Source organism: Polistes canadensis, unplaced genomic scaffold (genome assembly GCF_001313835.1).
Source record: "Polistes canadensis isolate GaletaPanama2010 unplaced genomic scaffold, ASM131383v1 scaffold_295, whole genome shotgun sequence".
NCBI classification, from domain to species: domain Eukaryota; kingdom Metazoa; phylum Arthropoda; class Insecta; order Hymenoptera; family Vespidae; genus Polistes; species Polistes canadensis.
Window position 1 is genome coordinate 105,911 of NW_014569842.1, and position 13,911 is coordinate 119,821.

The following is a 13,911-nucleotide window of genomic DNA, read 5'->3' on the forward strand; positions in this document are numbered from 1 at the left end:
TTCTATCCAACTATATATATATATATATATGTATATTCTCTGTACAAAAAATTGGTCACGTTAATAATAAGCGAACCAAGATCTTGCGTTGAAGCAAACAATTATTATTAATTGAAATATTTGATTAGTGGTATTTAATCCTTTATCTTGTCCTAATTATAGGGATAAGGTAATTAATCAGGTTTAAATTGCATCGCGAAAGCCTCGTAATTTTGACAAATTATAAGCAAAATTATGACGCTTTTCACGATTATAAATAACGCAACAAAGTTTAATAAAAGAATGCTAAAAAAGAACGTTTGAGATTCGATCAATATGATTGATAAAGAACTTTTCAAATCGTTTTATCCATACTGATATTAAAAATATATATATGTATACATTTATAATAATTGATAAGATATCAATTACATCAAATCCAAAAGTATCTTGTTTGTAGGCATTTATTAATAACACATTGATTTATACAATGTCATCACGTCGTGGATGTCATCGTCATTTAATTAATTTTTATATTTTTTTATAACTACGTGATAGCAGCTCGTCGAACAAATTACTTATGTAATTGTAATGTTTTTTGAACGTTCGATGTATAAATTATACATCATCTCTCGTTCAAGTTTTTAAATATTTTTTATCTATTCACTAATCCATAAAATATTTAAAATCGATGTACAACGAATCACTGAAGTATTCGTACACCTACTGTCAATTTTAAACGATTATTATTTACTTGTAATACAATATTTCAAAATTTTTATACATAAAAACATATTTTAAGATTATTCGATTTTGAAATTGATATCAATTTTGGGCCTCCGAAAGTTAGTAACATTTATGTAAATTTTCAATGGAAGAATACTTACTTGTAACTTTACATTACAAGTAAATTTCATTTATATCAAATTGACAGCCGGGTTGGGTAGGGGCGGATTAAGATATGATCCCAATGGGATGCAGCCCAGAGTCTCATTCAATTAAAAGGCTCCCTTCGCGGTAAAAGAAGAATTAAAACAATTTGTCGATAAAATGGCGAATGAGTCGCCGCAACTAATCCAAACTTTGGTTAATTAGGTAGATATCCAAACAATGTTAGTCCAGGACTCTCAAAATTAATGATCCATCTCTGGGGGTAGGTACGAATACTCCCATAACTTATTGTAACTATAATATATATTAAATATATTATATATATATAAATATATATATAGCATTCGTCAATGAATAAAATTCATCATTGGTTCATACACTCATTTCTTGTTTGAAACTTACAAATAATATGATAAAGACTGTTAAAAATATTATCAAACACAATGAAACGAGGCTTTCTTTCAATAGCAGATCTAGCTTCCATTTTGTCCAGTTTAATAAACGTGCTACACCATTTTTAATACGATGTACGTGATCGCGAATTTGATCAGTAATCGTCGGCAAGTATACAAAGGCTTATTTTTATCCGCTGTCGTATTAACTTCGTCGTATATTTGTCATTGGAACCCTATTACAATTATTATCCTTAATAATATTATTATATTTATCTACAGGCTTCTTTATATTTTCTTTATTTTTGTTTCTTATATATCGAGCAAACTTCAGTTTCCTAACAACTACGGTTTTTGTGGTCCAGTTTCTTAAAAGACTAATGTAAGTATCAAAAGAATTAAAAAAGAAGATAAAGAATAGATGTAGCAAGATAGAAGGAAAGAACAAAAGTAACATGGATAATTTTTCTTGGTAGATTATCAGTGGTAGCAGCCATCTTTCATTTCTAAGCTCAAAGACGAGAAAAACGTGAAAAATATTGGAATTTAATTAATATATTATCCAACAATAATTCTCCCTTTCCTTCAGTTTATCTTTCGAAATAGTAATTCATTATTTCTCACGAAGAAGAAAATAATTTATTGTAATATTTTTCTTTCTTAATCTTTCGCTACGAAGCATGAGAGGAATTTGGAAAGGGTATGAAGAAATTGTTCGTAGAAACACGACGTTCGATTTTTTTTTCTTCCGAGGAAATAATACAAGGTCGATCTCGACACTCTGATTAATTGTATTTTTTTTTTCCTCGAAAAAATGTTGAATGTTGATCTCGCAAGTCGCGTGTAATGGCAAACAATATAGAAAAAAATAATGCCAAAGATATATATATAATTGGGAAATAAGAATAAATCTAATATTTAAATACGGGAGAGAGATTCGTGTTAAATTTCAGCCGAAAGTATTGAAATTCATATGAAAGAATTGTTTCGAATGAAAACATTGGAGATTGATTTGTTTTATGACAAGATGGAGGAAGAGAAGTGCGCTCCTAAGAATGACGATAGGATGCTAACGAGATGAATGGGATGAGGTTGTACTTTGAGAACATTTTCCTACCTTGGAATATACCCAGAAAGGTTCCTGACCTCCGAGACGAGAGAAATTATGGCGATCGGATACGGATGAAGATAAACGATTGCCTTCCATCGTTGAATAACGAACGAACGAACGAATAAACGAACGAACGAACGAACGAAAGAAGGAAAGAAGGAGCGAAGGAAGGAAGGAATGAAGGAACGAACGATAGCGTGACTCCTCCTGTGCAGTCGTCGGTGTACACAACCGGACTCTAAAAATAATCCTTGTCTCGCGCCAGACGTTTAAAAAAAAGACCTAAGATATCCCTTTAGAAGGATGTACCGAAGAGAAGAGAAGAGAAGAGAAGAGGAGTCTCCCCTTTAGTTGGAAGAGACTCGCGGAATTTAAACTCTTGACGATCGTCGGTAAGAAAATTGCATATTTTCTTTCTCTCTCTTTATCTCTTTCTTTCTTTCTTTCTCTCTTTATCTTTTTCTTTCTTTCTTCGACTATACTTGGATGGAACGGGTTTAGACGAGGCTGAGTATCCATCAGCCGTTTGGAAAGAGGAGCAAAGAAGAAGAAGAAGAAAGAGAAGGATGAAGAAGATATTCGTTTGGAGACCAGCGTATGTTGACCGGACCGGACTGGACCGGACCGGCGTCGGTTCTCCGCACATCGGACAGATAAGTAGTTAGCGATACCTATAAATAGGTACGACGGTAGTAGTCTATGTAGGGAATTATCGTCGCCATAATACAGGATTGCCGCAAGTTTCCTCTACGGGATTTTCCTTCTTTTTTCTATTTCTTTTTTCTTTTCTTTTTTTTTTTTTTTATATATAATGAAAAACTGGCAGAACGAACGTTCCTATCTATCTACAAAATACTACTCATCTTCGCACAAGACCATTTTTATCTTGCCAATGGTATCTAAATGTGAACAGTAATTATGATAGTCGACATATATTAGTCAAGAAAATATGCGAATGATTTATTTTACGATATATTTTGTGTGTAAAATACTAGTAATTTTAATATTGTATAAATCGTAAAATAAATCATTTCAATTTTTTAAATTAAGTTTATTATCATAATTACTGAAACTAATTTAAAACAGACACGCGTATATTTATATTAGGTCATTACGAAAGTTAGTTTTCTTTCTCTTTTTATACAATTAATTAATTTTCTAATTTTTTCTAATGACGGCAATAAACGGCGTCGAATTATTATTTTCAAATGATTACAAACAAAAATTCGGCGAAAGATTATTTTCATTTTTATTGTTTTTTCGTCGCGCGATCGATTTTCTTGGATTTCTTTCATACATCTACCACCGAAGAAATGAATTATTTTAAAGAAAATTCGATTACTAGATTTAGTTTAGATTTGTTGTGAAAAAATAGAGTGCATCTTTACCTTATTAAGTAACAGGCAACAAAGTGATTCAATGGGAAGGATAAATGGACGGCAACGTTCCTACCCCGAACTCTATTTAAATGCAAACAACCAAGAGTAGCTCGCGAAGATTGGTGCTTCCGTTTCATCGCGAAAGACCATCTTTCGTGTCTAGTGATTTACGTTTCTTTTTTCTTTTTATTTTTTTTCCTTTCCATGCGTATATACCTTTTCTCGGATTTCATCGCAAAAAGATGAGAGAAGAAAGGATTGGTATTTGAAATTGAGATAAGAAGAATAAGAATAAGAAGAAGAAGAAGAAGAAGAAGAAAGAAGATTAAATTTAATTTAAAATGAATAAAAAGAAAAAAAGGAGAATAGGAAGAAAAGAAAAAAAGGAAAGAAGGAGAAAAGTGGTTTACTCGAAATCACTCGAGATCGTCCACTAATTGTTCGAAATAATCTATTGTCCTCAGCCCCGTTGAGAACGCGATAAAAGGCTAAAAAACCTGCCGCCCTCTCCCCCCACCTTTTTTTTTCCCCTTTCCTTCGCGTCATCGAAGCTCAGCGAATCGATTTGTCGATTGTTCAAAGATGCGTGATGATTATGTCGTCATCTAGATCGTCTTTCTCATCATCTGTCTCTTCCGGTTGATTGGCTTCTGCTTGCGCAGCTTTTGGATCCTCAGCAATAGCCTTCAACCTTCTTTGCTTACGCCTGTGCAGAAGTTCGACGATTATGTATCCCATTGTTCCGATCATCAAAACGGTCAATAATACGTAAAGCTTCATGCGGGCGCATAAATGCGTACTATAAGCGTATGCGATCACGAATCCTGCGCTCTCCCACAGCCTGTAATTCGAAAAGGCGGCCTCCTTGTTGCGCCTGAAGAGAGTACCGTATAGACCTGTGATACAAATTATTATTTATGGGTTTTTTCATTTCTTTTTTTTAATTACTATATAAAAGCTTGGGAACTTAATCTATACAAATTTTGAATTTTGGCAAGCGTATCTTTTCATTGATTTACAAAAAGTTAACTATCGATTTTTGTGACTATTAATAATTAATAAATAATAATCTCTTTTAAATTCAATTGTTTATAATTCTTTTTCTTTTTGCTATCATACCAAATTGTATTATAATCATTTTTTTTCTCAATAATATGTATTAGGTTAGTTAATTGTAAACGTTCAGTGTATTTTGATGGTTAAAAAATAAAGCAAAGAAATATTTTTCTACGCGTCTGTCTCAAACTTAACTATCTAGAATGTTATTTTTTTTTTTTTAAAGAAAATTAGATTCGCTAATAAGTGTGTGTGCAATTTATATCATTTATTTATGAATTATTGGACAAAATTTCACATACTTATTGGCCAACTTAGGAGATTTTCTTATTTTTGGCAAACCAGTTCTCAATTTGTTGAGTATTGTGTTCAATGCAAATATCATAAAACCGTACAAATCATGAGTGTTAATGTGCTATTAATTTATGTGAGACTTTTATCAATAAAAATGATTGTAAGTATAGGAAAAAGAAAAAGAAAACAAAACGCATTGGAATTCTTTTGATAGATTATAGTAATTGTAAAACTAATGTAATTCATTAGAACCGTTATACTAAGCTATTATATCCTATGACGTAATGATATATCTTACAAAAACTTGACGCGTTATATACGAGTTTCGATCCAATCACCTTCGTCTTTAACTGTCCGATTCGGTTAAAAAAAAGTGACGAGTGTCGGACCCGGAGCTGTTTTTTCATCGTAATCTTTTTCATATTCATAATGACTAAAAATTTTTGGATATTCATGAGCAAAAACGTTTATTTGTCTCTCTCTCTATTCATGAAATAATAAAAAAAAAAAAATAAAAATAACATCGCTAAAAATAATTTTGTAAGGAATTAAATACCGCGTCCGTATGCGTGTCCATTTCTTTGTAAACAAATTCAAAATTGGTTTTTTTCGCTTACGTCTATCGTAAAGAAGATAAAATAAAAAGAAGAAATAAAAATTACTATACAGGACGAAATAAGGAAAATTCAGTTTTACGATATCGATTATATTCGTCATTGGTTGAAATAAGGGGAATATTTAAAATCATTAAAAATTCCGAAACGATCATTAATTATTAGCGATTCGTATTCCGCTCCGTTATCTATCATAAATCATTAAATAATACTAACCGTTGACTTGAGTTTGCCAGACAGCATCGCCGACTCCCCAAAGGCCGGAGACCGAATAAAAAATGTAAGGATTATCCGGGTGTGGTTTCCAAAGAAGCAACACAACTATTAGACAGGCGTGAACGATGGCACCAAGTGCCATCAATGGCTGTCTTCCTACGAATTTCATGAGAGAACCAAATAACAAGGAACAACCTGCGTTTACCACTCCAAAACATATCATCACGTATCCCACTTTGTGAACGCCCAGAGCGCAAGAGATGTATGCCTGAAAGTAAAAAAAAAAAAAATAGAGATTTTTAATTTCTCTTTAGTGATTTCACTGTTAATGATCAATAAAGTATACAAATGGAATTGGGATTTAATATTTTAACTGAACGACTAAGGAGTTTACTCGCATCATAAAAAAAAGAAATCTCTAATTGTTATTTCGAATTAAATTTTTTATTGGTATAAATATTTTGAAATAAGGACGAAATAAAAAAAAAAAATAAATTAAATTAAACAATAATTAAAAATTTACTTGTGGAAAATATTGCGCACACTGTTGCATTACTTATAAAAATATTTATACATTTTTTGTTTACTTTGTACATATTTATACATTTTAGGGATTATATTATTTTCTTTTCTCTATGATGCATCTAAATTACTAATTATAATAATAATTTGAAAAAAAAAATCTGATGTAATTTTGTTGCAATTGAATTCAATGTTATAACAACTGCATATGAGCTATGTGTTTGTTATACTTTTTTAATACTATTCGGTCATCGCGCCGTTCTAGCAATATAATTAAAAAAAATGTAATTATTTATTCGAAAAATAAAAACATTAAAGAGATTTTCACCGTGTCACTTGTGTTATTATTTTGAAATAAATTGACAAAGGAAAAAGATAATGATCATTTCGATCAGTTGAACATTAGGTGTTCTTATGGTTAGAGAGTTGTAAACAAGACAGACGCTGATCGAATCATGACGTAGATACTCGATGTACGAACCGGTATTTTGAAATCAAAGACTTACATGACCCTGGATTCGTTGGAATGGAAAGGACGATACTTCTACGAGTGGTAGAAAAATGACATTGAAATGACGTATTACAGCTTTGCAAAGCGAAGAATAACTCGAATGGAATCGGTTTCTTTTAACGCGCTATACCAATTAAAGAATTTCATCAAAGTATGCTAAGATGCTCGAATATGTCTTATATTATATCGAATATTGCTACATTCTAATGTTTATTACACAAAGAATTTTCATGGACGGATTACTAATATACAACTTTGTACATATTTATTCAACTAATAATTCCTGGATAATTTCTAAGACCAATGAATGTAATTGTGTACGTATGTGTATATATATATATATATATATAGATATTATCTAAACTTAGATATGTGTCCTATACATAAATGTATATGGGTACATATTATTACGCGAGTATGCAGTAAATAAACACGATAGGTGGGTAAGGTTTAACGAGCCGAGCTTGTTATTTGACGTATATATCGGGAAAATCCTTTCGATAAAATTTAAATTCCATCCTCGGTCGAGGAACTCGAATTATCGAGTATTCAAGAACGAGCCTTCGCACTTAGGACGATATCTGATCAACCGATATTGCTCTTTTCTCAAGAAATATACTAACTTTGTTTATTCAATAAGATGATATTCCTACAATTCCTGCATGCTAGCTCATTTCAAATAAAATAATACAAAATAACAAAAACAAAAGAAATTATTATATAAATACATGTGTTATCGTGGAAGAATAAAGCAAACGTCGAATCCTTCAAAAAAAAAACAAGAAAAAATAAAGGTACATTTTTGTATTCAATGGGTGCATTTTCAAGAGAACGAACGAACGAACGTTAATATCTGAATCATCCTGTATAGCCTGGAGCGTTCACGAGATCGAGCTTGGTTAAATGGAGATGCACGTGTGCGTGCATGCTGATGTTGCAGGTGAAGAAGAGATACAGGTACATAACATTTCAGGTTTGGAAGCGGTATCGCGAGAATAAGATCGCAAGCTATTTATATCGAGCCAGCTGACTCAATGGAGTCAGTGCATAAGCGCACACGTCTGATAGAGAGAAAGAGTGATGAGAGGAGAAGAGAGAGGAGAGGAAAAGAGGAAAAGAGATGAGTCCTCGTCTCTCTCTCTCTCTTTCTTTTTCTCTCGTTATTTTTCTCTTTCTCTCTCTCTCTTTCTCTTTATTTCTCTTTCGCCATTTAATTGCCCAATTACCTGGCCTCATCGGCGAATGCACTCCTCTCTGGTCGGACCAGTTTTAAGACGGGTTCGTTCGTTTCTTCGATAGCACCAGTCGTTGCACTTTTCGCGCCAACTAACGCGGCCGAGTACCTTTTCATTCGAACAAGATGAAGAAAAAAGTTCTATCGTATTTGCAATTTTTATTATACCTTAGAATTCACATACGAAGAATCAAATACTATTATGAATTTGTTGAGAACTTCAATTTATAATGGAGAGATATCATGAAAATACTATTATATTTAATATTAGAGGGACGTTATTATTTAATGTCTAACCAAAAGATTTATTTTTGATTAGGAATGTTTTAAAAATAATTCTTGCAATATTGTAAATTGTGTACAACTTTGCTAATTCTTTGACAAGTTTTGGTAAATATTTTTTATACTAATAGTGAATAGATTTTAATGAAACTTATATTAAATTAAAGTACACTATTTTGTCTACGCGTAAAATACCTTTTCGAGTTATAAATTGATCTGCAAATTTTCATAAAATGTCAGAGAATGCAATGTTGTAAATTATGCATCTTTGCAATTTCTTTGAAAAGTTTTGGTAAATATTTTGTATACTAATAGTGAATAGATTTTAATGAAACTTATATTAAATTAAAGTACACCCTCATCATATCGGAAGATACACAGGTTTAGAACGAAATGTTTTTTGCCTGTATGAGTTGTTTTGGGGAAGAGGGGTTGCGTATGGCTGTGTGTTCTGTGCTCGAGAACGTATTCTTTTCAACGTTGTTTAAATAGTAATTTGATATTCTATAGAATATCAAGTATTATGTTCGATGCCTAGGAAAAACTGGAAGAATTTTTCAATTTCCGACTTCGTCTGAAGGCTCTTCACATTCATAGTAATGCCGAGGAATTACTAGTAATGACTTATTTCCGGCTTTGACGATAACATATATATATATTATTATATGTATAAAATATATTGTAACTTGTGGGTTGATAAATAAAATATATTTACATTAGTTGCGTTGGTAAGTATCTTAAGAGATGAAAACAATGTTGATTTGCAAGAAAATGACACGGAGTTAGAAAAAGGTAGTGGTTGGCCGTGATGAATCCTTACCAACGCGAGGACCGATGACCTTCGCCTTGCTCGCTTCGCGGATACATTTTCTACATCTTTGGTTTTAAACTAGAATGGAAAGTGCAATGACGTCAAGAGGAGCCTCGAAGGGCTAGAAAATCAACGATTATTTTTCTTCTTTATCTTTTCTTTTTCTTTATCATTTCCAGTTTGCCTTCGAAGCTCGAAGAAGTCGTCGCCGTCGCCGTCGTCGTCGTCGTGCAACGAGTTTTAAACAACGTATCGACCAGAGTTTCTCGTTTTCCTTTAAAGTCAAATCTACGTTACTTATAAATAAATCAACTCGTTTCTTTTTCTTCTTCTTCTTCTTCTTCTTATTGATATTCTTTTTTGAACAAAAATATAAACTGGAAAAACTTTTAAAAGCGATTTATATTTCCTTTCATATATTATACCGGATTGCTTGGAATGTTGGTACCGATATTTTTCGATATAATTTAAAGGTAAAACTTTTATGTATTTTTTTATATATATATATATTTGTAAATCGACACGACGAACTTTCCACGTAATCCTAATAGAATAAATATTAGTTTGTCCAAAATGTCCCTGCCAATTTGTATTTAATACAAATTTCAAGCAACGTATTTATTAAATCTGTTTTCCGGGTAATTAAATATTTTCAAATCGGGTTAAAATCGTTTACACGAGTGTCTCGATACTTTTTATGTAAGCGAATAAGGTTTATTTCTAGTCGGTGAAATTCTCACTAGGTGAAAACTTTCGCGTAATACACTCATATAACACGGTACTAAACTCGTCATGAGTATTCACAAGGAAATTCAATATAGAAATCTTGTAGAAAAAGTATCGTTACTAATGATTATTATTTCTTATTATTTTTATAAAACCTTATTAACGAATTATTATATATTCTTTGAAAGGGGGATCATATAGAAAAATATGAATCGTCGGACGTCGACCGAGTCGTCTTTTCCGAACGTCCTTGCCAACGGTTGCTATGCCATAACTCTTGAAGAAAAAGATGATCGTTTCTTATAAAAGTTCACACTTATATCAGTGGTATTGACTCGCAACCATACACATATACACATACCATGAACGATTGAGAGGTTAAAAGCGGAGAAAGATTATGGTAATGAAATGGGGGAAAGGGGGATAAAGAAAAGCAAAAGAAAGGAAGAGAAGAAGAAGTAAAAGGAGAAGGAGAAGAAGAAGAAGAAGAAGAAGAAGAAGAAATGGTTAAGAATAAGGATAAAATAGCCCAATGATGATTCTTCGACATCGTTCGAGCGGATCGGCAAAAATAATCTCTGGCGCCAGTGAGAAGAGTGTAAAAAGAGTAAAAACAGGAAAGAGAGAAAAAGAGAAGGAGAAGGAGAAGGAGTGGAAGAGGGGGAGAGGAGAGACAAACCGACCAAACGACCGACCGACCGACCGGTCATACGGCTCAACGACCGACGAGAAGCTTCCATTACAGCTCAGCCTTCGAGTTTCTTCAGAAGTAGGTTACTCGCAACTTCGTTGGACTTGTCTGAACGACGTTAGCGAAAATCGAACTAACATTGATTGTAATTAACTAATTGTAAGTATCGCTTTTCTCGGAAAGTCCTTAGCCGATGATTATTTTCACTATATTATATAAATTTTTTCGAGATCGGTATTTAAAAAAAAAAAAGAAAAAAAAAACAAATTAAATGTAAAAACGTCTGTCTGTTCAACCGGCTGGAAAGTGTTTGCCAATTTTGTGAAAATGTTGTTTGTCTATTGAAAATAGAAATCTAATAACGTATGCATTTATAAATTGGCATATTATTTCCGGGATATATGCCAATATTAATATCATTAATTTGTTCGAAAAGTTATTATTGATTTATTGCCAAATTTGTTTATATATTAATAACAAAAATTGAATATATATATATATATTTGTAAATTGGCAAGAGAACTTTCCAGTCGAATCAATATTATTAACATATAATTATTATCTAATAAAAAAAAATATTACCTGAGTAAAATCGGCACCGATGAAGGCCTGCTCCATGCCGATCCATACCGTGATAGGTATAAGTAACTGTTGATAAGGTTTCTTTAGTTGATAAGCGGTCGCCGAAAGTAATTGAATACCACTGAGTTCCTGACTATCGGCACGTCGTTGCTTCTCCCCGTATCTGCACATAAAATATTTAATTTACCATGAGACATTTTTATTATAGTATTTGTATATATATATGTGTATGTATGGTTTGATTGAAAGACGTAAAGAAATAAAAAAAAAGAAAAAGAAAAGAAAAAGAAACGAAAACAAGACTCTAATCTCGCTATCTCGATTGGGAGTTTACGATTAACGACAGTTCGAGGTCTCGCGAGAAATTTAATGACGTCGTTTACGTCCACTAAAAAGCACTTTAATGACGACTATGTTTAGAACGGATGTTGTGGACGCTACTATTTATTTACATATTTTTTTCTAAACTCCTTTTCCCATTTTCCAATATTGTTGTCGTTGTTGTTGCTGCTGCTGCTGCTGTTGTTGTTGTTGTTATTCATGCGTATATATTAAACGGGAATTAAATGAGACCAGGTGATAAAAACTATGATTGTTGAAATTATGCAAAAGATTAGGATACAATAAGGATATTCCTATTATGGTCCAAGTGTTACACCAATTCCAACGACTATAATATCAGTCGAAGATGCTGATGACGATGATGAGAATCCAGAAACAAAGTTTTTATAAAACTAACTTACAATACTCGATTATGAACGTGTTGGTAACTTGGAGTAGTTCATCCAACGATTCTCCAGGTCCCGAGGAGAGACTACGACAGCGAATTTGCAAGATAAATCTCAGGTTGGCGCTATTAAACGGCTTAACACGTTCTCCCAACGACAGCACAGCGTACGTTCTCCTCTCTTGGCAAATGTTCCAACCCAGACGGCATTCCAGAGAACACGTTCTGCCGTTTGACTTTCTTGGACCAGCCGAAGCTACGGATACTTTCGAGGTGGACAAGAGCTTGTTGTACGAATGCGGTATCTCGAGGTCTCGGTTCTCGCCTAGGTTTTTCAAAAAAACCCACACACACACACACACACGCGTATACGCACGCATAACCCGATGAGATTCACATCCATTCCTATCATCTAACCGTTCTTATTATTACATAATGATTTTATTCTAATCAAACATTTGGTTGCATCTTTTGCTTTTGTTCCTTTTTTTTTCTTTTTTCTTTTTTTTCTCTACGTTCATTTTCTTGATTACTTTTCTGAGAAATCCGTAACTGTGTTGGGGTTAAAAAGAAGAGAATGAATTTCTGGTTAATTCGAATTATCCGCGTAATTACGTGTGTGTTTTTTTTTTTTTAATGTGTGCCCATGCATATTAATATTTTATTATACTATTACACATTACTTGGTATCAAGTATAGTAATGGAAAAAGACTCAGAGGGAGAGAGGGAGAGTGCAGTTAATGGACGTTGCAAGCATAAGATGCATTCCCAAGCAATCTAGATACATAATTCAACGAAACACTGACTCATTGATCAGCATCGCTCGAGAAACAAACGACTTCCTCCCAATCGGAAAAACTATTGCTGTTTCTGTTGCTGCTGCTGCTTTACGGTTCATGATCGTGTGATTGTGCATAACGGGAAATTTCTACAATTATAAATTGTATTATTCTTTTTTTTCTTTTTCTTCTTCTTTTCCTTTTTTTCCTTTAACAAACTTTTACATATCATGGATACGTAAGATACACTTAGTCAGGATAAGAAGAAAATAATTTAAGAAAAAAGGCAAATGGATATGGAAAGGTGTTAATTATTGCCGTTACTACTTCTCTCACGGTATCACATACGCGATCGGCTACTCAGCCTTGCAAGGTCATCAAGTGTTGTTTTATCTCCTTTCACAAGGATAAAGGCTGTCGATCGCTATTTATTTCTGTTGCTTTAGTATGATCCAAGAAATATGCATTCTCGTTGATGAATATCATTTTTATTTATTTCCTACTGAAGTTAGTTTTATAATAAATATCACGATTAAATGTTAAACGTTTCTCCTGAATGCGAACATAACGTGCCAATAATTATAATGGTGGATTAAGTCATACAACAAATTTTGTTTGTTTGTAAATAATATTTTACAATTTATTTATTATATATTAAAAAATTTGTGTTCACTTTTATATTCGCTATCATGATTACCGGCACACGAAAAAAAAAAATCGAATATGAGCATATGCGTTTATATAATTATGTGACAGTGTGGATTAAACAAAAAATATATTAAACAATTTTCTTCATAAAATAAATCACAGTTTATAATTTATATTCTATAATATAAATTATTTTAATAGAAAATAAATTTGTAAAAAAAGAAAGAAAAAAAAAATATGTGTTCACTTAATTCACCGTAGTAATTATCACCACCAAGCACATGGATGACGAATACAACAAGTTTTTTGCTTGGATAAAGAAAATTAATGATAGTCTAATAACGAATGGTAGGATCTTTGAAGGAGCAGAAAAGACTTGGCTTGAACGAACCGTTACGACTCGTAGCCTTGAAACAACCATAATGTGAAAAAGATATCGGCATCGCCGACGCGACACGTTGGGAT

General features: G+C 32.5%; 1 protein-coding gene across 1 annotated transcript in view; it reads right to left on the minus strand.

Moving 5' to 3' along the window:
* Positions 1–3,945: 3,945 nt before the first annotated feature.
* Positions 3,946–13,911, minus strand: part of LOC106791327 (UNC93-like protein) — a 32,604-nt gene continuing 22,638 nt past the window's right edge. Inside the window, exons 4-6 of the mRNA XM_014756887.1 lie at positions 11,292–11,454; positions 5,933–6,200; positions 3,946–4,648 (exon numbers count right to left, since the gene is read on the minus strand). Coding sequence (XP_014612373.1) covers positions 4,329–4,648; positions 5,933–6,200; positions 11,292–11,454 — 751 coding nt within the window. The 3' untranslated portion in view covers positions 3,946–4,328. The remainder of the gene's footprint in view (positions 4,649–5,932; positions 6,201–11,291; positions 11,455–13,911) is intronic.